Raw genomic sequence first — 27,704 nt, forward strand, 5'->3', positions numbered from 1 at the left:
CAGCAGCCTCGTATTCGTTCCAAAAATCTTTGTGATGCAGTTTTAAATGGATGCTGGGTTAGTGGTTTTGAATGAGGACGCTTTCTTTCGGCCTCGTGGAACTTCTGCGGTACATGTTTCGCAGATGGCGAGAGCTTTGTTTTTTTAGTCACAGCCGCCATAATATTCAACTATTTCTTGTCGTGTAACTCCGCCTACTAAACCCCTCCTCCCTCAGGGGCTTCAGAGAGGGGAGGGGTTGAGGAGGCGGCGTGCTGAATTCTTCGGTTGTGCACGTTTGGAGGCTTATTCAAGTATATAATTATCGGACTGCATTATCGGTTGAATTTTTTTAGTATCTGGATTATCTGTGTGACGTCATAATTGCCATTATCGGCCGATAATTATCGGCGACCGATATTATAGTGTATCTTTACACACAATGTCATGTGTGGAGGATAAATGGAGCTTCTCACCACCATCAACACTTCATCCCCACTTTGAAGCATGGTGGAGGAAGCATCATGATTTGGGGATGTTTTGTTACCTCAGGGCTTGGACAACTTGCAATCATTAATGGAAGAATGACCGTCTGTCAGACAAAAAGAGGATGGTTGCTGCAACAAGACAATGATCCAAAAAACAGAAATAAATCAACTTTATAATGGTTTCAGAAGAACAAAATACACATTCTGGAGTGGCCAAGTCAAAGTCCAGACTTGAACCCCATTGAGATGCCGTGGCATGGCCTAAAGACAGTGCCGGACATCCCAGGAATCTGACTGAACTACAGCAGTTTTGTAGGGAAGAATGGGCCAATATTTGTCCTGATCGATGTGCCAGACTGATCTGCAGCTACAGGAGGCGTCTGGTTGAAGTCATTGCTGCCAAAGTAGGGGTGGGCACAAAATATTAAATGTGATGGTTCACTTACTTATTTTCCCCTTTCTGTCATTGTTTGCACACTATCCTCATTAAAATTTGAAAACATATCAATGTTTGGGTGGTTTTAGTTAACGCAGACACTGTTTTTTCATCAGTGTGATTTTGACAAAGATCAGATGGTTGATGGTGATTTTATGCAGAAATGTAAGAAATTCCAAAAGGTTCAGATAGTTTTTCATACCACCGTTTTATGCATGCGCAGTAATTCACAGTCTGACAAGCGCTAAGCAAACTGACCCACATGCGAAGAAGCTTCAAAATAAGTACGCACTGTGCATGCATGATGCACACACATAAGCCTTATGTACATTATGATTCCCATGGCAGATTTGACACATTTGACCCCCATGTTTTAATTGATCACTTCTCTTGTTACCAGTACCCGTAAAATAGTTATTCTCATGATGGTTCCAGCTTTAAGGTAGATAAGAAAAATGTTCTAATCCTGTAAATATGCAATAACAACAGCATATTCTTAAAGTGGAAAATGAGGGGACTTTTCTGCTTACCAGTAGCAGGAGGACAAAGAAGACAAAGACCCGCGGGTTGAAGTGAGCAATTAACATTTTGGGTATTTGTTGTGAGTTTCTCTTTCACCACATGAATGGCCAAAAGTCAACCAAAGCAGAAGTATCACAGCTCACCTCCAGATCTGAACAAGACAAGAAATTGAAAGCAAGAGAAAAAAAAGGAGAAAATGTTGACATTTGTTGACAAAAATGTTTGACACTCAAGGTTTAAGTCTGAACCCTCAAATCTCGCAAAGTTGAATTTCTCATAATAACCTAATATCGGTTCCTTAACCACTTTTTTTTTTTTTTTAATGTTTTTGTCTTGTTCATCCCACCCGTTTCAATGACTACAATTACTAGTATATACTGTGAGAGTCACAAGGAGCTTTGACAAAAGAATTAAAGTATGTTTTTCACATTAGAATTTTGGATTATTTGGCTATTATCACTGTAAAAACAAAAAAACAAAATATGTATTTTTCCCCATAAATGTGAATTATTTGATAATGAAATATTATGAAAATACCCCGAACATAAATAAAATCAATCATTCACAACATTACTAGCAAAAGTAGCAATTCCCATAAACATTCCCATTTTAGGGAAGATAAATTTCACTCAATGTGGTTACTGGTAGCTAAGTAAACAAACTGACAGTGAAGTGACATCCAAATCATGAAATGGCAGTGAAGCAGAAACAAGTAATAATAACAAAAAGGAGGCCTTTAATATGAGGAAGCCTGGGAATTTTTAATTTTCTTTTTTCTTTTGCTATGCTGAGAATGAGTAAAGCCAATGGCTCTGCTTTAGACTGGCTAGTGTTAAGTACACTGCAAAAACGCCTCTATAAAACTAGCTAAATTCCCTTGCTTTTGGCGTAAATCAAATAGAAATAAGTAAATTATCTTCCAGTGTTTCATGTAAATTTTAATCCGATTTCTTGATATAAGAAAAAAAGCTACCTGGAAAATAAGGCCTTACAAACTTATTTTTAGTATGTATGATCTTAAAAAAGTTTTGAAATGTTCTTAATGGTTTGAACAATATCTATTATTGAATTATTTGAAAATAGATCTTTCTTGATTTAGTGTAAAAATTACCAACTTTTAGCTGTATGGGTTTAATAAGAGCTAAAAGTAATATTTAAAGTAAGAGGAATAATCTGACGCATTCATTTCTCAACTAGGCATTAACACTCAAATCAAGACGGGGAAAATTATTTGACTAGATTTAGACGTCAGAAAAGGGGCTAATTGTCCCCTTCAGCGGCTCATTACTCTAGTTGTGTGATTCACGCACATTGTTGGGCACGTTACTGTAAAAAAGCAATTAGTTATAGTTACTCACTATTTCTTCCAAAAAGTAACTGAGTTAGTAACTGAATTACTCGATGGTAAAATTAACTAGTTACCAGGGAAAGTAACTATTTCCGTTACTTTAAAAAGAAGCTGTTGTATGTCAAAGAATTTGAAATTTTCTGAGCAGTATTCGAGTCAGTTGAATAGAGAAGAACAGACAGGCAGTTGTGTTATAGAACCTTGTAATATTTATTGCACCTCACCAACAACAGATTTATCCTACACTTGAAGTGCAAAAAAAATAAACAGTAAACAATACATATATATATATATATATGTATATATATATGTATATATATATGTATATATATATATATATATGTATATATATATGTATATATATATGTATATATATATATATATATATATATATATATATATATATATATATATATATATAATATATGTAAAATAAAAATCAGCAGTAAACAATATAAAGTGGGTTTAATGAATTAAATCTAACTCACAACCTGAGACAACTGGTCAAGCAGACATAGCCTACTGTACTTCAAGTATTTTGACTTGAAATAGTGTTTATATCTCCACCTCGTGAAGGACAAATTTTCCTCTGAATGCTCTGCCATCATCACCTCTGCATCTGTTTTGCAGGTGTGTGTTTGCCGCACCCGCTGTTCCGGTTTGTGTGTGAAAACACCAGCTCTGATTGGCTACCATGACACATGACTCTAACCCTCAGCCAATCACAATCACTTCCATCGCATCTATCCAAGGGGTGCATTCAGGTAACCTCGTCACCCTCAAAGCGTCTGCCATCCTCAAGATGGAAGCAGCATTCTTGCTGGCTGACAGTGGGGGATGGGAACGAGGCTAGCATTCAGGTGTAGCAAACACAGAAACGTTAGCAAGCTTAGGTAAGCATTGTCTAATTGAATGAGCAGGGACAAAAAGCCTGGAGTCATAAGAAGTGCGTGCTGTAATATTCTGATACAGAATTATCCGAGGCACCCTAAAGTGCACACGGCGCCAATATTGTTTTGCTCACGTGATGCGGGAGTAAGTTAGAGACACTGCCTGCCGAGAGCCGTACGTTTGTGTTAATGTTGAAGTTATATGTGCTATTAAAGAAACAGAGTGCCAGCACGTCCTGTGTGGTATATCTTTGCTAAGAAAAAGCACAAAACAAAACACGTGCGCCACTCTCGAACCTGAATCCACCCCAGTGGCCTATACTACGAAGCCGGTTTTCTGGCTTAGCAGGGTAACTTCGAGAGTAACTTTATCACGTGCGACGTAAGTTCGCGGCTATGCGAGACGACGAAAGGTGGATATGTTGGAACCGAGAAGTGTTGCCATGGCAACACACGCCACACGCCAAACCTGGTCGTGTCAGAGTTAGATCTTGCTTAACATCAGGATTCCAATTAACCACGCTCTATTTAAACAGCACTCCTCCGCGGACGTGTCCTCCTGACAATGACAGCGTACTTGGACGACCCATACGACATTGGCGCGCAGATTGTGAGGGGCTCTCTCCGGAGGGCACGGGTATTTCGGGACCGCCAGAATCCGCTGGCGTACCCGGAAGATGTTCTCCATGAAAGATATAGATTTTCAGCTGAGGGAATTCTTTACCTGTGCCAACTGATCTAGGCAGCAGACGTCACTAATGTAACCCGCCGAGTCAGGCCCTCACAACCGCGCAGATTGTGTGTGCCTGTCCGTGCGCTCTTTCGCCAGGGACAATATATGTATTCCATCGGTGATGCTGAATATCTGCGTAAGAACACTGTATGCCGTGCGATTCGGAGTGGGGTATGGAAACGCTTCAAATTGATGCATTTATAATAATCATAGAAATATGTAGACTATTTAAACATTGAGAAAACTTGCGTTTTTTTCTGCCAACTGGAGGAGATTAAATTAAATAAATCCACTGATAGGACAGACGCACAAATATAAAAGATATAAATGTTTATTGAATATGCATCTTACAGTCTTGTTTAACTGTGAAAAATCGCTACAAAAGACGGGCTTTTATTTACGCAACAACGCATGGCATCCCCGCATTTCCTTCTTCTCCTGAGTCCTCACAAATATAACATAATTTTTCGGGCTTGGGCCTGCAAATCAAGTTTATTGATCGGACTTGGATTTTTTAGGCCCAAACTAAAAAAAAAGAACATACGTATTCGTCCAGTCAAGGGGACTAAACATACAATCATCCTGTTTCGTGTGGTGATGCGTGACAATTATTTCTTGCTGTTAATGTACCAAATCTTATTTTATTGTCCTGACAGCAGGCTTTATTTCTTTTCATGGACATAAGTAAACTGGCATATTGACGCATTCACAAATCACACGATCTGTAAATTCGCTGTCAACAGACCCGTTGCGCTCTACTCGCCCAAGCGGTGTTGGATTTCGCGATGAGGGTGGATTTTAATTCCTCATAATTCCGCATGATCATCGCGCATTCCTCCTCCGTGAAGTAAGGTGCCCGTGCCATCGTCACAAGTAGTGTTTGACTCTGGTCACCGCCCCCTTTTATGTGAACGCGCAGTAACTCTGACTGGGTTGACACAGGTTCGACTAATCAACCTCATAATCAACGTCGTAGTACCGATTGACCACAAACTAGACAACCAGGTTTTGTCAACTCCGGTTACCCGATGGTAAACTGGATTACTTCTGGGGAGGTTGAACTCGGTTCGTAGTATAGGCCACTGGTCTTGGATGACAAATAAACAAAGCAGAGTAGACTCGCTACGGCTGGTAGTTCCTTCAATTTATTCAGAGTAAGTAACGCACTGCTTTTGACCGTCAGTAACGGTAACGGCGGAAAAATAATTCGCTAGATTACCCCGTTACTGAAATAACGCCGTTATGTAACGGTGTTATTATTTATAACGGCCTTAGTCCCAACACTGTTCACACTTAAGGTGAGCGAGGTCCCCTGTCGGACTCAAAGGGTCTTTAGTGAACGATATGTTTTTGACAGTTTGGCAATTGTAACATGGTCGCTCATATGTCATATATGATCGATAATGGTCCCAGGTATACCTCATGGAGGCATGGTCTAGTGCTATGATTCTCGCTTCGGATGCAAGAGGACCTGGGTCCACCTCCCGGACAAGTGCATTTTATAATAACACTCACACGTGTGCATGTGGTCCCCAAACCACCTCTCGGACAAGTGAACCATGTTTTGGACAGTTTGGCAATTGTCACATGGTTGCCCTTATGTCAGATTGGTAAGGGGCCATATGTATCTCACAGTGGTTCGTTGGTCTAGTGGTATGATTCTCGCTTAGGGAGCGAGACTCCCAGACGAGCCCCTAAGGAAAGGCTTGGTTTTGGATTGTTTTTATAGTGTCACAGTGTTAAACATAAGACTGCAGATAATGGGGAAATTGCTTCTTTCAGTGGTTCGTTGGTCTAGTGGTATGATTCTTGCTTAGGGTCCGAGTCCCGGACGAGCCCTAAAGTAAAGGTATAGTTGTGCATATGTTGTATACTGTCACATTGTTGCACATGTGACTGCAGATCTTGGGAAAGCTGCTTGTGTCAGTGGCTCATCATTCCAGTGGTATGATTATGGGGTAGTGAGAGCGAGGTGCTGGATCCAACTCTGAACTGAATGCTTGAGAAATGGTTTAGTTTTGGATTGTTTTGATAGTGTCACATTGTTGCAAAAATGACTGGAGATAAAGCGGAATTCCCTTTTTTTTCCCCGTGGCTCGTTGGTCAAGTGGTATGATTCTCGCTGAGGGTGCGAGAAGTCACGGGTAATACTGCCGGACCAGCTCCTTAGTTTTGAGTACATTGTAGAATAACAAATATGACTGCCGAAAAGGGGCTAATTGATCCCGTTAGTTGCTCATGAGTCGAGTGGTGTGATTGTTGCTTCGTGTGCACGAGGTCCCCGAACCACATCTCAGACAAGCTCTTTCGTGAACGATGTTTTGGACAGTTCGGCAGTTGTCACATGGTTGCCCATATGTCAGATTGGTAAGGGGCACATATATAAACCTTAGAGTGGCTTGTTGGTCTAGTGGTATGATTCTCGCTTTGGGTGCGAGAGATCTCGGGTCCGACTCCCGGGCGAGCCACTTATTAAAGGGATAGTTTTGATTACATTGTAGAATAACAAATATGACTGCCGAAAAGGGGCGAACTGATCCCGTTAGTTGCTCATGACTCGAGTGGGGTAATTGTGGCTTCGTGTGCATGAGGTACCCGAACCACATCTCGGACAAGCCCTTTCGTGAACGATGTTTTGAACAGTTCGGCAATAGTCACTTGGCTGCCTTATGTCAGATTGGTAAGGGGCCCATACGTATATACACCTTACAGTGGCTCGTTGGTCTAGTGGTATGATTCTCGCTTTGGGTGTGAGAGATCCCGGGTCCAACTCCCGGACGATCCCAATAGTAAAGGGGTAGTTTTGCATATGTTGTTGCACATTTGACTGCAGATCCTGGGGGAGTTACATGCATCAGTGGCTCATCGTTCCAGTGGTATCTTCATCGGTTTGTGTGAACGAAGTCCTGGAACCAACTCTGAGCTGAGTACCGAAGGAATCGTTTAGTTTTGGATTGATTTTATAGTGTCATTTGCTACACATATGACTGCAGATAATGGGGAAATTGCTTCTTTCAGTGGCTCGTGTGTCTCGTGGTATGATTCTCACTTTGGGTGTAAGAGGTCCTGGGTCCAACTTCCTGATGAGCCCTATAGTAAATGCATAGTTTTGCATATGTTGTATCCTGTCACGTTGTTGCACATGACTGCAGATCTTGGGGAGATTACTTGCGTCAGTGCGATAGGTCCCGGGTCCAACTCCCGGACGAGCCCCTTAGTAAAGGCTTAGTTTTGAGTACATTGTAGAATAACAAATATGACTGCGGAAAAGGGGCTAATTGATCCCGTTAGTTGCTCATGAGTCGAGTGGTGTGATTGTGGCTTCGTGTGCACGAGGTCCCCGAACCACATCTCGGACAAGCCCTATCGTGAACGATGTTTTGGACAGTTCGGCAATTGTCACTTAGTTGCCCTTATGTCAGATTGGTAAGGGGCCCATATGTACACCTTACAGTGGCTCGTTTGTCTAGTGCAGTACTTCTCAAATAGTGGGGCGCGCCCCCCTGGGGGGGCGCAGAGCGATGCCAGGGGGGGCGCATGTGACCTCGGCATGCTTTTTTTTTTTTTTCTTCTTCTTTTTTTTTTGCCATACTGGAATAAAGTGTACTTGCACATCCACTCAGTGGGTGGCAGTGGCGCTCTCATTTTCAGAGTGCGCGCAGTATTTTTGAACTAAGGAAGAGCACTCAGCACACACAGAAATCAGATATGAAGAGCAGTGTGCCGCCGCCGTTTTCGAAAGCCGTTTTCCGACCGGACTCACTCACGCAGCAACCCACTTTATTGTCCGGTTTTCACGTCGCCGCCCGAGAAGTGCCATTTTCGGCTTGGGATCGTCACGACGACCGCCCTCACCTACGGTTCTACCTCGGCTGCCGAGAATGCGCTTTTTTCGTGCCGTTTTCCTTTTAGCTTTGACTTTTAATACACTGGCTAATGAGGAAAGACCACTGTTTACTGTGTCTAAAAATAATTATAGCGGACAGCCAGAAGCCAAATCAATTAAGACGCCACTTAAAGACATTAGACCCCAATCTCATTGATAAGCAGCTCGATTGTTTTTCAGTGAAAACGTGCCGAATATTGCCAACAATCGTCCTGCTTTGTCAGTGTTATATCAGTAAACCAGTGAGCATTGTTAGCATGCTCATTGCAAAATAACTCCACACCACAAGGAAGTAAATACTGTGAGCAGCAAAAATAAAAACTGTCCTTCTGTCCAAGGACACTCTTTTTCTTTTATTCAGTTTTGTTTTTCGGTCAAATTTTTTGGCATATTGTCCTCATGATTGAATGTTTCTAATCAGTTTTAATTTGTTATTATTTACTGATTTTATTACATTTTATTTTTCTGTATCAAATGGTAAAAAATGTACCTTCAGTGTATTTTTTACAGTTTGGTGTGACTTTTTTTTTAATTCAGGCAAATTGATGCGCGTCAAGTCTTCTCTGTTACAAACAAAACAATGTTAATAAAGTTATACTTTATTATAAGTTGATCTATGTTACTTTTTTTCTTTATTAGAAAAAAAGGACACAATGTTAGGCAGATGCGTATTTATAATAGTAATTTTATAGACAAATGATACGATTTACAGTGGCGGCAGAGTTGGGGGGGGGGCGCGAAACATTTACGTCTTCCTTGGGGGGGCGTAACAGAAAATAATTGAGAAGCACTGGTCTAGTGGTGTGATTCTCGCTTTAGGTGCGAGAGGTCCCGGGTCCGACTCCCGGACGAGCCCCTTAGTAACCGTTTAGTTTTGAGTAAATTGCAGAATAACAAATATGACTGCCGAAAAGGGGCGAACTGATCCCGTTAGTTGCTCATGAGCCGAGTGGTGTAGTTGTGACTTCGTGTGCACGAGGTACCAGAAACACATCTCGGACGAGCCCTTTCGTGAACGATGTTTTGGACAGTTCGGCAATTGTCACTTGGTTGCCCTTATGTCAGATTGGTAAGGGGCCCATATATCTTCCTTACAGTGGCTCGTTGGTCTAGTGGTATGATTCTCGCTTTGGGTGCGAGAGTTCCCCGGTCCAACTCCCGGACGAGCCCCTTAGTAAAGGCTTAAGTTTGAGTACATTGTAGTATAACAAAGATGACTGCTGAAAAGGGGCGAATTTATCCCGTTAGTTGCTCTTGAGTCGGGTGTGGCTTCGTGTGCACGAGGTACCAGAACCACATCTCGGACAAGCCCTTTCTTGAACGATGTTTTGGACAGTTCGGCAATTGTCACATGGTTGCCCTTGTGTCAGATCGGTAAGGGGCCCATATATTCACCTAACAGTGACTCGTTGGTCTAGTGGTATGATTCTCGCTTTGGGTGCGCGAGGTCCCGGGTCCGACTCCCGGACGAGCCCTACAGTAAAGGCTTAAGTTTGAGTACATTGTAGAATAACAAATATGACTGTTGAAAAGGAGCTAAGTGATCCAGTTCGTTGTTTACAATTCCAGTGGTGTAATTGTGGCTTCGTGTGCATGAGGTACCCGAACCACATCTCTAACAACCCCTTTCGTGAAAGATGTTTTGGACAGTTCGGATATTGTCACTTGGCTGCCTTATGTCAGATTGGTAAGGGGCCCATACGTATATACACCGTACAGTTGGTCTAGTGGTATGATTCTCGCTTTCTGGTGTAGTTTTGCATATGTTTTATACTGTCACGTTGTTAGACATATGACTGCAGATCTTGGGGGAGTTACATGCGTCAGTGGCTCATTGTTCCAGTGGTATCTTTATCGGTTTGTGTGAATGAAGTCCTGGAACCAACTCTGAGCTGAGTGCCGAAGGAATCGTTTAGTTTTGGATTGTTTTTATAGTGTCACTTGCTACACATATGACTGCAGATGATGGGGAAATTGCTTCTTTTAGTGGCTCGTGTGTCTCGTGGTATGATTCTCACTTTGGGTGTAAGAGGTCCCGGGTCCGACTTCCTGACGAGCCCTATAATAAAGGCATAGTTTTGCATATGTTGTATCCTGTCACGTTGTTGCACATATGACTGCAGATCTTGGGGAAATTACTTGCGTCAGTGTCTCATTGTTCCAGTGGTGTCGTTATCGGTTTGTGTGAGCGAGGTCCTTGATCCAACTCTGAGCTGAGCGCTGAAGTGATAGTTTTGGATTGTTTTTATAGTGTCACATTGTTGCACATCTGATTGTAGATAATGGGGAAGTTTCATTTTTCATTGGCTCGTTGGTCTAGTGGTATGATTCTCGCTTAGGGTGCGAGAGGTCCCGGGTCCGACTCCTGGACGAGCCCCTTAGTAAAGGCTTAGTTTTGAGTACATTGTAGAATAACAAATATGACTGCCGAAAAGGGGCGAACTGATCCCATGAGTTGCTCATGAGTCGAGTGGTGTAATTGTGGCTTCGTGTGCATGAGGTACCCGAACCACATCTCGGACAACCCCTTTCGTGAAGGATGTTTTGGACATTTCGGCAATAGTAACTTGGTTGCCCTTATGTCAGATTGGTAAGGGGCCCATATGTACACCTTACAGTGGCTCGTTGGTCTAGTGGTATGATTCTCGCTTAGGGTGCAAGAGGTCCCGGGTCCGACTCCCGGACGAGCCCTATAGTAAAGGCTTAAGTTTGAGTACATTGTAGAATAACAAATATGACTGCTGAAAAGTGGCTAAGTGATCCAGTTAGGTGTTTATGATTCCAGTGGTGTAATTGTGGCTTCGTGTGCATGAGGTACCCGAAACACATCTCGGACAAGCCCTTTCTTGAACGATGTTTTGGACAGTTCGGCAATTGTCACATGGTTGCCCTTATGTCAGATTGGTAAGCAGCCCATATATTTACCTTACAGTGACTCATTGGTCTAGTGGTATGATTCTCGCTTAGGGTGCGAGAGGTCCCGGGTCCGACTCCTGGACGAGCCCTATAGTAACCGCTTAGTTTTGAGTACATTGCAGAATAACAAATATGACTGCCGAAAAGGGGCGAATTGATCCCGTTAGTCGCTCATGAGTCGAGTGGTGTAGTTGAGACTTCGTGTGCACGAGGTACCAGAACCACATCTCGGACAAGCCCTTTTGTGAACGATGTTTTGGACAGTTCGGCAATTGTCACTTGGTTGCCCTTATGTCAGATTGGTAAGGGGCCCATATATCTTCCTTACAGTGGCTCGTTGGTCTAGTGGTATGATTCTCGCTTTGGGTGCGAGAGGTCCCGGGTCCAACTCCCGGACGAGCCCTACAGTAAAGGCTTAAGTTTGAGTACATTGTAGAATAACAAATATGACTGCTGAAAAGGGGCTAAGTGATCCAGTTAGTTGTTTACGATTCCAGTGGTGTAATTGTGGCTTCGTGTGCATGAGGTACCCGAAACACACCTCGGACAACCCCTTTCGTGAAAGATGTTTTGGACAGTTCGGCAATTGTCACTTGGCTGCCTTATGTCAGATTGGTAAGGGGCCCATACGTATATACACCGTACAGTGGCTCGTTGGTCTAGTGGTATGATTCTCGCTTTTTGGTGTAGTTTTGCATATGTTGTATACTGTCACGTTGTTAGACATATGACTGCAGATCTTGGGGGAGTTACATGCGTCAGTGGCTCATTGTTCCATTGGTATCTTTATCGGTTTGTGTGAACGAAGTCCTGGAACCAACTCTGAGCTGAGTGCCGAAGGAATCGTTTAGTTTTGGATTGTTTTTATAGTGTCACTTGCTACACATATGACTGCAGATGATGGGGAAATTGCTTCTTTTAGTGGCTCGTGTGTCTCGTGGTATGATTCTCACTTTGGGTGTAAGAGGTCCCGGGTCCGACTTCCTGACGAGCCCTATAGTAAAGGCATAGTTTTGCATATGTTGTATCCTGTCACGTTGTTGCACATATGACTGCAGATCTTGGGGAGATTACTTGCGTCAGTGTCTCATTGTTCCAGTGGTGTCGTTATCGGTTTGTGTGAGCGAGGTCCTTGATCCAACTCTGAGCTGAGCGCTGAAGTGATAGTTTTAGATTGTTTTTATAGTGTCACATTGTTGCACATCTGATTGTAGATAATGGGGAAGTTGCATTTTTCATTGGCTCGTTGGTCTAGTGGTATGATTCTCGCTTAGGGTGCGAGAGGTCCCGGGTCCGACTCCCGGACGAGCCCCTTAGTAAAGTTTTTGTTTTGAGTACATTGTAGAATAACAAATATGACTGCCGAAAAGGGACGAACTGATCCCATTAGTTGCTCATGAGTCGAGTGGTGTAATTGTGGCTTCGTGTGCATGAGGTACCCGAACCACATCTCGGACAACCCCTTTCGTGAACGATGTTTTGGACAGTTCGGCAATTGTCACTTGGTTGCCCTTATGTCAGATTGGTAAGGGGCCCATATGTACACCTTACAGTGGCTCGTTGGTCTAGTGGTATGATTCTCGCTTTGGGTGCGAGAGGTCCCGGGTCCGACTCCCGGACGAGCCCCTTAGTAAAGGCTTAAGTTTGAGTACATTGTAGAATAAAAAATATGACTGCTGAAAAGGGGCTAAGTGATCCAGTTAGTTGTTTATGATTCGAGTGGTGTAATTGTGGCTTCGTGTGCATGAGGTACCTGAACCACATCTCGGACAACCCCTTTCGTGAAAGATGTTTTGGACAGTTCGGCAATTGTCACTTGGCTGCCTTATGTCAGATTGGTAAGGGGCCCATACGTATATACACAGTACAGTGGCTCGTTGGTCTAGTGGTATGATTCTCGCTTTCGGGTGTAGTTTTGCATATGTTGTATACTGTCACGTTGTTGCACATATGACTGCAGATCTTGGGGGAGTTACATGCGTCAGTGGCTCATTGTTCCAGTGGTATCTTTATCGGTTTGTGTGAACGAAGTCCTGGAACCAACTCTGAGCTGAGTACCGAAGGAATCGTTTAGTTTTGGATTGTTTTTATAGTGTCACTTGCTACACATATGACTGCAGATGATGGGGAAATTGCTTCTTTTAGTGGCTCGTGTGTCTCGTGGTATGATTCTCACTTTGGGTGTAAGAGGTCCCGGGTCCGACTTCCTGACGAGTCCTATAGTAAAGGCATAGTTTTGCATATGTTTTATCCTGTCACGTTGTTGCACATATGACTGCAGATCTTGGGGAGATTACTTACGTCAGTGTCTCATTGTTACAGTGGTGTCGTTATCGGTTTGTGTGAGCGAGGTCCTTGATCCAACTCTGAGCTGAGCGCTGAAGTGATAGTTGTGGATTGTTTTTATAGTGTCACATTGTTGCACATATGATTGTAGATAATGGGGAAGTGTCATTTTTCGTTGGTCTAGTGGTATGATTCTCGCTTAGGGTGCGAGAGGTCCCTGGTCCGACTCCCGGACGAGCCCCTTAGTAACCGCTTAGTTTTGAGTACATTGCAGAATAACAAATATGACTGCCGAAAAGGGGCGAACTGATCCCGTTAGTTGCTCATGAGTCGAGTGGTGTAGTTGAGACTTCGTGTGCACGAGGTACCAGAACCACATCTCGGACAAGCCCTTTCGTGAACGATGTTTTGGAAAGTTCGGCAATTGTCACTTGGTTGCCCTTATGTCAGATTGGTAAGGGGCCCATATATCTTGCTTACAGTGGCTCGTTGGTCTAGTGGTATGATTCTTGCTTTGGTTGCGAGAGGTCCCGGGTCCAACTCCCGGACGAGCCCTACAGTAAAGGATTAAGTTTGAGTACATTGTAGAATAACAAATATGACTGCTGAAAAGGGGCTAAGTGATCCAGTTAGTTGTTTATGATTCCAGTGGTGTAATTGTGGCTTCGTGTGCATGAGGTACCCGAAACACATCTCGGACAACCCCTTTCGTGAAAGATGTTTTGGACAGTTCGGCAATTGTCACTTGGCTGCCTTATGTCAGATTGGTAAGGGGCCCATACGTATATACACCGTACAGTGGCTCGTTGGTCTGGTGGTATGATTCTCGCTTTTTGGTGTAGTTTTGCATATGTTGTATACTGTCACGTTGTTAGACATATGACTGCAGATCTTGGGGGAGTTACATGCGTCAGTGGCTCATTGTTCCAGTGGTATCTTTATCGGTTTGTGTGAACGAAGTCCTGGAACCAACTCTGAGCTGAGTGCCGAAGGAATCGTTTAGTTTTGGATTGTTTTTATAGTGTCACTTGCTACACATATGACTGCAGATGATGGGGAAATTGCTTCTTTTAGTGGCTCGTGTGTCTCGTGGTATGATTCTCACTTTGGGTGTAAGAGGTCCCGGGTCCGACTTCCTGACGAGCCCTATAGTAAAGGCATAGTTTTGCATATGTTGTATCCTGTCACGTTGTTGCACATATGACTGCAGATCTTGGGGAGATTACTTGCGTCAGTGTCTCATTGTTCCAGTGGTGTCGTTATCGGTTTGTGTGAGCGAGGTCCTTGATCCAACTCTGAGCTGAGCGCTGAAGTGATAGTTTTGGATTGTTTTTATAGTGTCGCATTGTTGCACATCTGATTGTAGATAATGGGGAAGTTACATTTTTCATTGGCTCGTTGGTCTAGTGGTATGATTCTCGCTTAGGGTGTGAGAGGTCCCGGGTCCGACTCCCGGACGAGCCCCTTAGTAAATGTTTTGAGTACATTGTAGAATAACAAATATGACTGCCGAAAAGGGACGAACTGATCCCATTAGTTGCTCATGAGTCGAGTGGTGTAATTGTGGCTTCGTGTGCATGAGGTACCCGAACCACATCTCGGACAACCCCTTTCGTGAACGATGTTTTGGACAGTTCGGCAATTGTCACTTGGTTGCCCTTATGTCAGATTGGTAAGGGGCCCATATGTACACCTTACAGTGGCTCGTTGGTCTAGTGGTATGATTCTCGCTTTGGGTGCGAGAGGTCCCGGGTCCGACTCCCGGACGAGCCCCTTAGTAAAGCCTTAAGTTTGAGTACATTGTAGTATAACAAATATGACTGCCGAAAAGGGGTGAATTTATCCCGTTAGTTGCTCGTGAGTCGATGGTGTAATTGTGGCTTCGTGTGCACGAGGTACCAGAACCACATCTCGGACAAGCCCTTTCGTGAAAGATATTTTGGACAGTTCGGCAATTGTCACATGGTTGCCCTTATGTCAGATTGGTAAGGGGCCCATAAATTTAACTTACAGTGGCTCGTTGGTCTAGTGGTATGATTCTCGCTTAGGGTGCGAGAGGTCCCGGGTCCGATTCCCGGACGAGCCCCTTAGTAAAGGCTTAAGTTTGAGTACATTGTAGAATAAAAAATATGACTGCTGAAAAGGGGCTAAGTGATCCAGTTAGTTGTTTATGATTCGAGTGGTGTAATTGTGGCTTCGTGTGCATGAGGTACCTGAACCACATCTCGGACAACCCCTTTCGTGAAAGATGTTTTGGACAGTTCGGCAATTGTCACTTGGCTGCCTTATGTCAGATTGGTAAGGGGCCCATACGTATATACACCGTACAGTGGCTCGTTGGTCTAGTGGTATGATTCTCGCTTAGGGTGCGAGAAGTCACGGGTAATACTGCCGGACCAGCTCCTTAGTTTTGAGTACATTGTAGAATAACAAATATGACTGCCGAAAAGGGGCTAATTGATCCCGTTAGTTGCTCATGAGTCGAGTGGTGTGATTGTTGCTTCGTGTGCACGAGGTCCCCGAACCACATCTCAGACAAGCTCTTTCGTGAACGATGTTTTGGACAGTTCGGCAGTTGTCACATGGTTGCCCATATGTCAGATTGGTAAGGGGCACATATATAAACCTTAGAGTGGCTTGTTGGTCTAGTGGTATGATTCTCGCTTTGGGTGCGAGAGATCTCGGGTCCGACTCCCGGGCGAGCCACTTATTAAAGGGATAGTTTTGATTACATTGTAGAATAACAAATATGACTGCCGAAAAGGGGCGAACTGATCCCGTTAGTTGCTCATGACTCGAGTGGGGTAATTGTGGCTTCGTGTGCATGAGGTACCCGAACCACATCTCGGACAAGCCCTTTCGTGAACGATGTTTTGAACAGTTCGGCAATAGTCACTTGGCTGCCTTATGTCAGATTGGTAAGGGGCCCATACGTATATACACCTTACAGTGGCTCGTTGGTCTAGTGGTATGATTCTCGCTTTGGGTGTGAGAGATCCCGGGTCCAACTCCCGGACGATCCCAATAGTAAAGGGGTAGTTTTGCATATGTTGTTGCACATTTGACTGCAGATCCTGGGGGAGTTACATGCATCAGTGGCTCATCGTTCCAGTGGTATCTTCATCGGTTTGTGTGAACGAAGTCCTGGAACCAACTCTGAGCTGAGTACCGAAGGAATCGTTTAGTTTTGGATTGATTTTATAGTGTCATTTGCTACACATATGACTGCAGATAATGGGGAAATTGCTTCTTTCAGTGGCTCGTGTGTCTCGTGGTATGATTCTCACTTTGGGTGTAAGAGGTCCTGGGTCCAACTTCCTGATGAGCCCTATAGTAAATGCATAGTTTTGCATATGTTGTATCCTGTCACGTTGTTGCACATGACTGCAGATCTTGGGGAGATTACTTGCGTCAGTGCGATAGGTCCCGGGTCCAACTCCCGGACGAGCCCCTTAGTAAAGGCTTAGTTTTGAGTACATTGTAGAATAACAAATATGACTGCGGAAAAGGGGCTAATTGATCCCGTTAGTTGCTCATGAGTCGAGTGGTGTGATTGTGGCTTCGTGTGCACGAGGTCCCCGAACCACATCTCGGACAAGCCCTATCGTGAACGATGTTTTGGACAGTTCGGCAATTGTCACTTAGTTGCCCTTATGTCAGATTGGTAAGGGGCCCATATGTACACCTTACAGTGGCTCGTTTGTCTAGTGCAGTACTTCTCAAATAGTGGGGCGCGCCCCCCTGGGGGGGCGCAGAGCGATGCCAGGGGGGGCGCATGTGACCTCGGCATGCTTTTTTTTTTTTTTCTTCTTCTTTTTTTTTTGCCATACTGGAATAAAGTGTACTTGCACATCCACTCAGTGGGTGGCAGTGGCGCTCTCATTTTCAGAGTGCGCGCAGTATTTTTGAACTAAGGAAGAGCACTCAGCACACACAGAAATCAGATATGAAGAGCAGTGTGCCGCCGCCGTTTTCGAAAGCCGTTTTCCGACCGGACTCACTCACGCAGCAACCCACTTTATTGTCCGGTTTTCACGTCGCCGCCCGAGAAGTGCCATTTTCGGCTTGGGATCGTCACGACGACCGCCCTCACCTACGGTTCTACCTCGGCTGCCGAGAATGCGCTTTTTTCGTGCCGTTTTCCTTTTAGCTTTGACTTTTAATACACTGGCTAATGAGGAAAGACCACTGTTTACTGTGTCTAAAAATAATTATAGCGGACAGCCAGAAGCCAAATCAATTAAGACGCCACTTAAAGACATTAGACCCCAATCTCATTGATAAGCAGCTCGATTGTTTTTCAGTGAAAACGTGCCGAATATTGCCAACAATCGTCCTGCTTTGTCAGTGTTATATCAGTAAACCAGTGAGCATTGTTAGCATGCTCATTGCAAAATAACTCCACACCACAAGGAAGTAAATACTGTGAGCAGCAAAAATAAAAACTGTCCTTCTGTCCAAGGACACTCTTTTTCTTTTATTCAGTTTTGTTTTTCGGTCAAATTTTTTGGCATATTGTCCTCATGATTGAATGTTTCTAATCAGTTTTAATTTGTTATTATTTACTGATTTTATTACATTTTATTTTTCTGTATCAAATGGTAAAAAATGTACCTTCAGTGTATTTTTTACAGTTTGGTGTGACTTTTTTTTTAATTCAGGCAAATTGATGCGCGTCAAGTCTTCTCTGTTACAAACAAAACAATGTTAATAAAGTTATACTTTATTATAAGTTGATCTATGTTACTTTTTTTCTTTATTAGAAAAAAAGGACACAATGTTAGGCAGATGCGTATTTATAATAGTAATTTTATAGACAAATGATACGATTTACAGTGGCGGCAGAGTTTGGGGGGGGCGCGAAACATTTACGTCTTCCTTGGGGGGGCGTAACAGAAAATAATTGAGAAGCACTGGTCTAGTGGTGTGATTCTCGCTTTAGGTGCGAGAGGTCCCGGGTCCGACTCCCGGACGAGCCCCTTAGTAACCGTTTAGTTTTGAGTAAATTGCAGAATAACAAATATGACTGCCGAAAAGGGGCGAACTGATCCCGTTAGTTGCTCATGAGCCGAGTGGTGTAGTTGTGACTTCGTGTGCACGAGGTACCAGAAACACATCTCGGACGAGCCCTTTCGTGAACGATGTTTTGGACAGTTCGGCAATTGTCACTTGGTTGCCCTTATGTCAGATTGGTAAGGGGCCCATATATCTTCCTTACAGTGGCTCGTTGGTCTAGTGGTATGATTCTCGCTTTGGGTGCGAGAGTTCCCCGGTCCAACTCCCGGACGAGCCCCTTAGTAAAGGCTTAAGTTTGAGTACATTGTAGTATAACAAAGATGACTGCTGAAAAGGGGCGAATTTATCCCGTTAGTTGCTCTTGAGTCGGGTGTGGCTTCGTGTGCACGAGGTACCAGAACCACATCTCGGACAAGCCCTTTCTTGAACGATGTTTTGGACAGTTCGGCAATTGTCACATGGTTGCCCTTGTGTCAGATCGGTAAGGGGCCCATATATTCACCTAACAGTGACTCGTTGGTCTAGTGGTATGATTCTCGCTTTGGGTGCGCGAGGTCCCGGGTCCGACTCCCGGACGAGCCCTACAGTAAAGGCTTAAGTTTGAGTACATTGTAGAATAACAAATATGACTGTTGAAAAGGAGCTAAGTGATCCAGTTCGTTGTTTACAATTCCAGTGGTGTAATTGTGGCTTCGTGTGCATGAGGTACCCGAACCACATCTCTAACAACCCCTTTCGTGAAAGATGTTTTGGACAGTTCGGATATTGTCACTTGGCTGCCTTATGTCAGATTGGTAAGGGGCCCATACGTATATACACCGTACAGTTGGTCTAGTGGTATGATTCTCGCTTTCTGGTGTAGTTTTGCATATGTTTTATACTGTCACGTTGTTAGACATATGACTGCAGATCTTGGGGGAGTTACATGCGTCAGTGGCTCATTGTTCCAGTGGTATCTTTATCGGTTTGTGTGAATGAAGTCCTGGAACCAACTCTGAGCTGAGTGCCGAAGGAATCGTTTAGTTTTGGATTGTTTTTATAGTGTCACTTGCTACACATATGACTGCAGATGATGGGGAAATTGCTTCTTTTAGTGGCTCGTGTGTCTCGTGGTATGATTCTCACTTTGGGTGTAAGAGGTCCCGGGTCCGACTTCCTGACGAGCCCTATAATAAAGGCATAGTTTTGCATATGTTGTATCCTGTCACGTTGTTGCACATATGACTGCAGATCTTGGGGAAATTACTTGCGTCAGTGTCTCATTGTTCCAGTGGTGTCGTTATCGGTTTGTGTGAGCGAGGTCCTTGATCCAACTCTGAGCTGAGCGCTGAAGTGATAGTTTTGGATTGTTTTTATAGTGTCACATTGTTGCACATCTGATTGTAGATAATGGGGAAGTTTCATTTTTCATTGGCTCGTTGGTCTAGTGGTATGATTCTCGCTTAGGGTGCGAGAGGTCCCGGGTCCGACTCCTGGACGAGCCCCTTAGTAAAGGCTTAGTTTTGAGTACATTGTAGAATAACAAATATGACTGCCGAAAAGGGGCGAACTGATCCCATGAGTTGCTCATGAGTCGAGTGGTGTAATTGTGGCTTCGTGTGCATGAGGTACCCGAACCACATCTCGGACAACCCCTTTCGTGAAGGATGTTTTGGACATTTCGGCAATAGTAACTTGGTTGCCCTTATGTCAGATTGGTAAGGGGCCCATATGTACACCTTACAGTGGCTCGTTGGTCTAGTGGTATGATTCTCGCTTAGGGTGCAAGAGGTCCCGGGTCCGACTCCCGGACGAGCCCTATAGTAAAGGCTTAAGTTTGAGTACATTGTAGAATAACAAATATGACTGCTGAAAAGTGGCTAAGTGATCCAGTTAGGTGTTTATGATTCCAGTGGTGTAATTGTGGCTTCGTGTGCATGAGGTACCCGAAACACATCTCGGACAAGCCCTTTCTTGAACGATGTTTTGGACAGTTCGGCAATTGTCACATGGTTGCCCTTATGTCAGATTGGTAAGCAGCCCATATATTTACCTTACAGTGACTCATTGGTCTAGTGGTATGATTCTCGCTTAGGGTGCGAGAGGTCCCGGGTCCGACTCCTGGACGAGCCCTATAGTAACCGCTTAGTTTTGAGTACATTGCAGAATAACAAATATGACTGCCGAAAAGGGGCGAATTGATCCCGTTAGTCGCTCATGAGTCGAGTGGTGTAGTTGAGACTTCGTGTGCACGAGGTACCAGAACCACATCTCGGACAAGCCCTTTTGTGAACGATGTTTTGGACAGTTCGGCAATTGTCACTTGGTTGCCCTTATGTCAGATTGGTAAGGGGCCCATATATCTTCCTTCCAGTGGCTCGTTGGTCTAGTGGTATGATTCTCGCTTTGGGTGCGAGAGGTCCCGGGTCCAACTCCCGGACGAGCCCTACAGTAAAGGCTTAAGTTTGAGTACATTGTAGAATAACAAATATGACTGCTGAAAAGGGGCTAAGTGATCCAGTTAGTTGTTTACGATTCCAGTGGTGTAATTGTGGCTTCGTGTGCATGAGGTACCCGAAACACACCTCGGACAACCCCTTTCGTGAAAGATGTTTTGGACAGTTCGGCAATTGTCACTTGGCTGCCTTATGTCAGATTGGTAAGGGGCCCATACGTATATACACCGTACAGTGGCTCGTTGGTCTAGTGGTATGATTCTCGCTTTTTGGTGTAGTTTTGCATATGTTGTATACTGTCACGTTGTTAGACATATGACTGCAGATCTTGGGGGAGTTACATGCGTCAGTGGCTCATTGTTCCATTGGTATCTTTATCGGTTTGTGTGAACGAAGTCCTGGAACCAACTCTGAGCTGAGTGCCGAAGGAATCGTTTAGTTTTGGATTGTTTTTATAGTGTCACTTGCTACACATATGACTGCAGATGATGGGGAAATTGCTTCTTTTAGTGGCTCGTGTGTCTCGTGGTATGATTCTCACTTTGGGTGTAAGAGGTCCCGGGTCCGACTTCCTGACGAGCCCTATAGTAAAGGCATAGTTTTGCATATGTTGTATCCTGTCACGTTGTTGCACATATGACTGCAGATCTTGGGGAGATTACTTGCGTCAGTGTCTCATTGTTCCAGTGGTGTCGTTATCGGTTTGTGTGAGCGAGGTCCTTGATCCAACTCTGAGCTGAGCGCTGAAGTGATAGTTTTAGATTGTTTTTATAGTGTCACATTGTTGCACATCTGATTGTAGATAATGGGGAAGTTGCATTTTTCATTGGCTCGTTGGTCTAGTGGTATGATTCTCGCTTAGGGTGCGAGAGGTCCCGGGTCCGACTCCCGGACGAGCCCCTTAGTAAAGTTTTTGTTTTGAGTACATTGTAGAATAACAAATATGACTGCCGAAAAGGGACGAACTGATCCCATTAGTTGCTCATGAGTCGAGTGGTGTAATTGTGGCTTCGTGTGCATGAGGTACCCGAACCACATCTCGGACAACCCCTTTCGTGAACGATGTTTTGGACAGTTCGGCAATTGTCACTTGGTTGCCCTTATGTCAGATTGGTAAGGGGCCCATATGTACACCTTACAGTGGCTCGTTGGTCTAGTGGTATGATTCTCGCTTTGGGTGCGAGAGGTCCCGGGTCCGACTCCCGGACGAGCCCCTTAGTAAAGGCTTAAGTTTGAGTACATTGTAGAATAAAAAATATGACTGCTGAAAAGGGGCTAAGTGATCCAGTTAGTTGTTTATGATTCGAGTGGTGTAATTGTGGCTTCGTGTGCATGAGGTACCTGAACCACATCTCGGACAACCCCTTTCGTGAAAGATGTTTTGGACAGTTCGGCAATTGTCACTTGGCTGCCTTATGTCAGATTGGTAAGGGGCCCATACGTATATACACAGTACAGTGGCTCGTTGGTCTAGTGGTATGATTCTCGCTTTCGGGTGTAGTTTTGCATATGTTGTATACTGTCACGTTGTTGCACATATGACTGCAGATCTTGGGGGAGTTACATGCGTCAGTGGCTCATTGTTCCAGTGGTATCTTTATCGGTTTGTGTGAACGAAGTCCTGGAACCAACTCTGAGCTGAGTACCGAAGGAATCGTTTAGTTTTGGATTGTTTTTATAGTGTCACTTGCTACACATATGACTGCAGATGATGGGGAAATTGCTTCTTTTAGTGGCTCGTGTGTCTCGTGGTATGATTCTCACTTTGGGTGTAAGAGGTCCCGGGTCCGACTTCCTGACGAGTCCTATAGTAAAGGCATAGTTTTGCATATGTTTTATCCTGTCACGTTGTTGCACATATGACTGCAGATCTTGGGGAGATTACTTACGTCAGTGTCTCATTGTTACAGTGGTGTCGTTATCGGTTTGTGTGAGCGAGGTCCTTGATCCAACTCTGAGCTGAGCGCTGAAGTGATAGTTGTGGATTGTTTTTATAGTGTCACATTGTTGCACATATGATTGTAGATAATGGGGAAGTGTCATTTTTCGTTGGTCTAGTGGTATGATTCTCGCTTAGGGTGCGAGAGGTCCCTGGTCCGACTCCCGGACGAGCCCCTTAGTAACCGCTTAGTTTTGAGTACATTGCAGAATAACAAATATGACTGCCGAAAAGGGGCGAACTGATCCCGTTAGTTGCTCATGAGTCGAGTGGTGTAGTTGAGACTTCGTGTGCACGAGGTACCAGAACCACATCTCGGACAAGCCCTTTCGTGAACGATGTTTTGGAAAGTTCGGCAATTGTCACTTGGTTGCCCTTATGTCAGATTGGTAAGGGGCCCATATATCTTGCTTACAGTGGCTCGTTGGTCTAGTGGTATGATTCTTGCTTTGGTTGCGAGAGGTCCCGGGTCCAACTCCCGGACGAGCCCTACAGTAAAGGATTAAGTTTGAGTACATTGTAGAATAACAAATATGACTGCTGAAAAGGGGCTAAGTGATCCAGTTAGTTGTTTATGATTCCAGTGGTGTAATTGTGGCTTCGTGTGCATGAGGTACCCGAAACACATCTCGGACAACCCCTTTCGTGAAAGATGTTTTGGACAGTTCGGCAATTGTCACTTGGCTGCCTTATGTCAGATTGGTAAGGGGCCCATACGTATATACACCGTACAGTGGCTCGTTGGTCTGGTGGTATGATTCTCGCTTTTTGGTGTAGTTTTGCATATGTTGTATACTGTCACGTTGTTAGACATATGACTGCAGATCTTGGGGGAGTTACATGCGTCAGTGGCTCATTGTTCCAGTGGTATCTTTATCGGTTTGTGTGAACGAAGTCCTGGAACCAACTCTGAGCTGAGTGCCGAAGGAATCGTTTAGTTTTGGATTGTTTTTATAGTGTCACTTGCTACACATATGACTGCAGATGATGGGGAAATTGCTTCTTTTAGTGGCTCGTGTGTCTCGTGGTATGATTCTCACTTTGGGTGTAAGAGGTCCCGGGTCCGACTTCCTGACGAGCCCTATAGTAAAGGCATAGTTTTGCATATGTTGTATCCTGTCACGTTGTTGCACATATGACTGCAGATCTTGGGGAGATTACTTGCGTCAGTGTCTCATTGTTCCAGTGGTGTCGTTATCGGTTTGTGTGAGCGAGGTCCTTGATCCAACTCTGAGCTGAGCGCTGAAGTGATAGTTTTGGATTGTTTTTATAGTGTCGCATTGTTGCACATCTGATTGTAGATAATGGGGAAGTTACATTTTTCATTGGCTCGTTGGTCTAGTGGTATGATTCTCGCTTAGGGTGTGAGAGGTCCCGGGTCCGACTCCCGGACGAGCCCCTTAGTAAATGTTTTGAGTACATTGTAGAATAACAAATATGACTGCCGAAAAGGGACGAACTGATCCCATTAGTTGCTCATGAGTCGAGTGGTGTAATTGTGGCTTCGTGTGCATGAGGTACCCGAACCACATCTCGGACAACCCCTTTCGTGAACGATGTTTTGGACAGTTCGGCAATTGTCACTTGGTTGCCCTTATGTCAGATTGGTAAGGGGCCCATATGTACACCTTACAGTGGCTCGTTGGTCTAGTGGTATGATTCTCGCTTTGGGTGCGAGAGGTCCCGGGTCCGACTCCCGGACGAGCCCCTTAGTAAAGCCTTAAGTTTGAGTACATTGTAGTATAACAAATATGACTGCCGAAAAGGGGTGAATTTATCCCGTTAGTTGCTCGTGAGTCGATGGTGTAATTGTGGCTTCGTGTGCACGAGGTACCAGAACCACATCTCGGACAAGCCCTTTCGTGAAAGATATTTTGGACAGTTCGGCAATTGTCACATGGTTGCCCTTATGTCAGATTGGTAAGGGGCCCATAAATTTAACTTACAGTGGCTCGTTGGTCTAGTGGTATGATTCTCGCTTAGGGTGCGAGAGGTCCCGGGTCCGATTCCCGGACGAGCCCCTTAGTAAAGGCTTAAGTTTGAGTACATTGTAGAATAAAAAATATGACTGCTGAAAAGGGGCTAAGTGATCCAGTTAGTTGTTTATGATTCGAGTGGTGTAATTGTGGCTTCGTGTGCATGAGGTACCTGAACCACATCTCGGACAACCCCTTTCGTGAAAGATGTTTTGGACAGTTCGGCAATTGTCACTTGGCTGCCTTATGTCAGATTGGTAAGGGGCCCATACGTATATACACCGTACAGTGGCTCGTTGGTCTAGTGGTATGATTCTCGCTTTCGGGTGTAGTTTTGCATATGTTGTATACTGTCACGTTGTTGCACATATGACTGCAGATCTTGGGGGAGTTACATGCGTCAGTGGCTCATTGTTCCAGTGGTATCTTTATCGGTTTGTGTGAACGAAGTCCTGGAACCAACTCTGAGCTGAGTACCGAAGGAATCGTTTAGTTTTGGATTGTTTTTATAGTGTCACTTGCTACACATATGACTGCAGATGATGGGGAAATTGCTTCTTTTAGTGGCTCGTGTGTCTCGTGGTATGATTCTCACTTTGGGTGTAAGAGGTCCCGGGTCCGACTTCCTGACGAGTCCTATAGTAAAGGCATAGTTTTGCATATGTTTTATCCTGTCACGTTGTTGCACATATGACTGCAGATCTTGGGGAGATTACTTACGTCAGTGTCTCATTGTTACAGTGGTGTCGTTATCGGTTTGTGTGAGCGAGGTCCTTGATCCAACTCTGAGCTGAGCGCTGAAGTGATAGTTGTGGATTGTTTTTATAGTGTCACATTGTTGCACATATGATTGTAGATAATGGGGAAGTGTCATTTTTCGTTGGTCTAGTGGTATGATTCTCGCTTAGGGTGCGAGAGGTCCCTGGTCCGACTCCCGGACGAGCCCCTTAGTAACCGCTTAGTTTTGAGTACATTGCAGAATAACAAATATGACTGCCGAAAAGGGGCGAACTGATCCCGTTAGTTGCTCATGAGTCGAGTGGTGTAGTTGAGACTTCGTGTGCACGAGGTACCAGAACCACATCTCGGACAAGCCCTTTCGTGAACGATGTTTTGGAAAGTTCGGCAATTGTCACTTGGTTGCCCTTATGTCAGATTGGTAAGGGGCCCATATATCTTCCTTACAGTGGCTCGTTGGTCTAGTGGTATGATTCTTGCTTTGGTTGCGAGAGGTCCCGGGTCCAACTCCCGGACGAGCCCTACAGTAAAGGATTAAGTTTGAGTACATTGTAGAATAACAAATATGACTGCTGAAAAGGGGCTAAGTGATCCAGTTAGTTGTTTATGATTCCAGTGGTGTAATTGTGGCTTCGTGTGCATGAGGTACCCGAAACACATCTCGGACAACCCCTTTCGTGAATGATGTTTTGGACAGTTCGGCAATTGTCACTTGGCTGCCTTATGTCAGATTGGTAAGGGGCCCATACGTATATACACCGTACAGTGGCTCGTTGGTCTGGTGGTATGATTCTCGCTTTTTGGTGTAGTTTTGCATATGTTGTATACTGTCACGTTGTTAGACATATGACTGCAGATCTTGGGGGAGTTACATGCGTCAGTGGCTCATTGTTCCAGTGGTATCTTTATCGGTTTGTGTGAACGAAGTCCTGGAACCAACTCTGAGCTGAGTGCCGAAGGAATCGTTTAGTTTTGGATTGTTTTTATAGTGTCACTTGCTACACATATGACTGCAGATGATGGGGAAATTGCTTCTTTTAGTGGCTCGTGTGTCTCGTGGTATGATTCTCACTTTGGGTGCGAGAGGTCCCGGGTCCGACTTCCTGACGAGCCCTATAGTAAAGGCATAGTTTTGCATATGTTGTATCCTGTCACGTTGTTGCACATATGACTGCAGATCTTGGGGAGATTACTTGCGTCAGTGTCTCATTGTTCCAGTGGTGTCGTTATCGGTTTGTGTGAGCGAGGTCCTTGATCCAACTCTGAGCTGAGCGCTGAAGTGATAGTTTTGGATTGTTTTTATAGTGTCGCATTGTTGCACATCTGATTGTAGATAATGGGGAAGTTTCACTTTTCATTGGCTCGTTGGTCTAGTGGTATGATTCTCGCTTAGGGTGTGAGAAGTCCCGGGTCCGACTCCCGGACGAGCCCCTTAGTAAATGTTTTGAGTACATTGTAGAATAACAAATATGACTGCCGAAAAGGGACGAACTGATCCCATTAGTTGCTCATGAGTCGAGTGGTGTAATTGTGGCTTCGTGTGCATGAGGTACCCGAACCACATCTCGGACAACCCCTTTCGTGAACGATGTTTTGGACAGTTCGGCAATTGTCACTTGGTTGCCCTTATGTCAGATTGGTAAGGGGCCCATATGTACACCTTACAGTGGCTCGTTGGTCTAGTGGTATGATTCTCGCTTTGGGTGCGAGAGGTCCCGGGTCCGACTCCCGGACGAGCCCCTTAGTAAAGCCTTAAGTTTGAGTACATTGTAGTATAACAAATATGACTGCCGAAAAGGGGTGAATTTATCCCGTTAGTTGCTCGTGAGTCGATGGTGTAATTGTGGCTTCGTGTGCACGAGGTACCAGAACCACCACTCGGACAAGCCCTTTCGTGAAAGATATTTTGGACAGTTCGGCAATTGTCACATGGTTGCCCTTATGTCAGATTGGTAAGGGGCCCATAAATTTAACTTACAGTGGCTCGTTGGTCTAGTGGTATGATTCTCGCTTAGGGTGCGAGAGGTCCCGGGTCCGATTCCCGGACGAGCCCCTTAGTAAAGGCTTAAGTTTGAGTACATTGTAGAATAAAAAATATGACTGCTGAAAAGGGGCT

At 44.6% G+C, this 27,704-nt stretch overlaps 1 protein-coding gene and 18 non-coding genes across 22 annotated transcripts in view; 18 read left to right on the forward strand and 1 right to left on the reverse strand.

Annotated features, from left to right (window-relative positions):
- The window catches only part of adcyap1r1b (adenylate cyclase activating polypeptide 1b (pituitary) receptor type I), a 119,115-nt gene that overhangs the window by 46,077 nt on the left and 45,334 nt on the right, over positions 1–27,704 (reverse strand). For 3 of the 4 annotated variants that reach the window (XM_057841268.1, XM_057841270.1, XM_057841267.1), the window contains one exon: positions 1,434–1,576. The exons of the other annotated variant lie outside the window; for it this stretch is intronic. In XM_057841268.1, the coding sequence (XP_057697251.1) occupies positions 1,434–1,490 (57 nt within the window). In that variant the 5' untranslated portion in view covers positions 1,491–1,576. The remainder of the gene's footprint in view (positions 1–1,433; positions 1,577–27,704) is intronic. 4 annotated transcript variants of the gene reach the window in all.
- On the forward strand, positions 10,588–10,659 carry trnap-agg (transfer RNA proline (anticodon AGG)). Its single transcript has one exon. It is a non-coding gene; the product is annotated as a tRNA-Pro (tRNA).
- Positions 10,902–10,973, forward strand: trnap-agg (transfer RNA proline (anticodon AGG)). The gene has a single exon. It is a non-coding gene; the product is annotated as a tRNA-Pro (tRNA).
- Positions 11,530–11,601, forward strand: trnap-ugg (transfer RNA proline (anticodon UGG)). The gene has a single exon. It is a non-coding gene; the product is annotated as a tRNA-Pro (tRNA).
- Positions 12,439–12,510, forward strand: trnap-agg (transfer RNA proline (anticodon AGG)). The gene has a single exon. It is a non-coding gene; the product is annotated as a tRNA-Pro (tRNA).
- Positions 12,753–12,824, forward strand: trnap-ugg (transfer RNA proline (anticodon UGG)). Its single transcript has one exon. It is a non-coding gene; the product is annotated as a tRNA-Pro (tRNA).
- trnap-agg (transfer RNA proline (anticodon AGG)) lies at positions 14,877–14,948 on the forward strand. Its single transcript has one exon. It is a non-coding gene; the product is annotated as a tRNA-Pro (tRNA).
- Positions 15,186–15,257, forward strand: trnap-ugg (transfer RNA proline (anticodon UGG)). The gene has a single exon. It is a non-coding gene; the product is annotated as a tRNA-Pro (tRNA).
- trnap-agg (transfer RNA proline (anticodon AGG)) lies at positions 15,499–15,570 on the forward strand. Its single transcript has one exon. It is a non-coding gene; the product is annotated as a tRNA-Pro (tRNA).
- trnap-agg (transfer RNA proline (anticodon AGG)) lies at positions 19,913–19,984 on the forward strand. The gene has a single exon. It is a non-coding gene; the product is annotated as a tRNA-Pro (tRNA).
- trnap-agg (transfer RNA proline (anticodon AGG)) lies at positions 20,227–20,298 on the forward strand. The gene has a single exon. It is a non-coding gene; the product is annotated as a tRNA-Pro (tRNA).
- trnap-ugg (transfer RNA proline (anticodon UGG)) lies at positions 20,855–20,926 on the forward strand. Its single transcript has one exon. It is a non-coding gene; the product is annotated as a tRNA-Pro (tRNA).
- trnap-agg (transfer RNA proline (anticodon AGG)) lies at positions 21,764–21,835 on the forward strand. The gene has a single exon. It is a non-coding gene; the product is annotated as a tRNA-Pro (tRNA).
- Positions 22,078–22,149, forward strand: trnap-ugg (transfer RNA proline (anticodon UGG)). Its single transcript has one exon. It is a non-coding gene; the product is annotated as a tRNA-Pro (tRNA).
- trnap-agg (transfer RNA proline (anticodon AGG)) lies at positions 24,202–24,273 on the forward strand. The gene has a single exon. It is a non-coding gene; the product is annotated as a tRNA-Pro (tRNA).
- trnap-ugg (transfer RNA proline (anticodon UGG)) lies at positions 24,511–24,582 on the forward strand. The gene has a single exon. It is a non-coding gene; the product is annotated as a tRNA-Pro (tRNA).
- Positions 24,824–24,895, forward strand: trnap-agg (transfer RNA proline (anticodon AGG)). Its single transcript has one exon. It is a non-coding gene; the product is annotated as a tRNA-Pro (tRNA).
- On the forward strand, positions 27,257–27,328 carry trnap-ugg (transfer RNA proline (anticodon UGG)). The gene has a single exon. It is a non-coding gene; the product is annotated as a tRNA-Pro (tRNA).
- On the forward strand, positions 27,570–27,641 carry trnap-agg (transfer RNA proline (anticodon AGG)). The gene has a single exon. It is a non-coding gene; the product is annotated as a tRNA-Pro (tRNA).

This window comes from Corythoichthys intestinalis, chromosome 7, assembly GCF_030265065.1.
Source record: "Corythoichthys intestinalis isolate RoL2023-P3 chromosome 7, ASM3026506v1, whole genome shotgun sequence".
Taxonomy (NCBI): Eukaryota; Metazoa; Chordata; class Actinopteri; order Syngnathiformes; family Syngnathidae; genus Corythoichthys; species Corythoichthys intestinalis.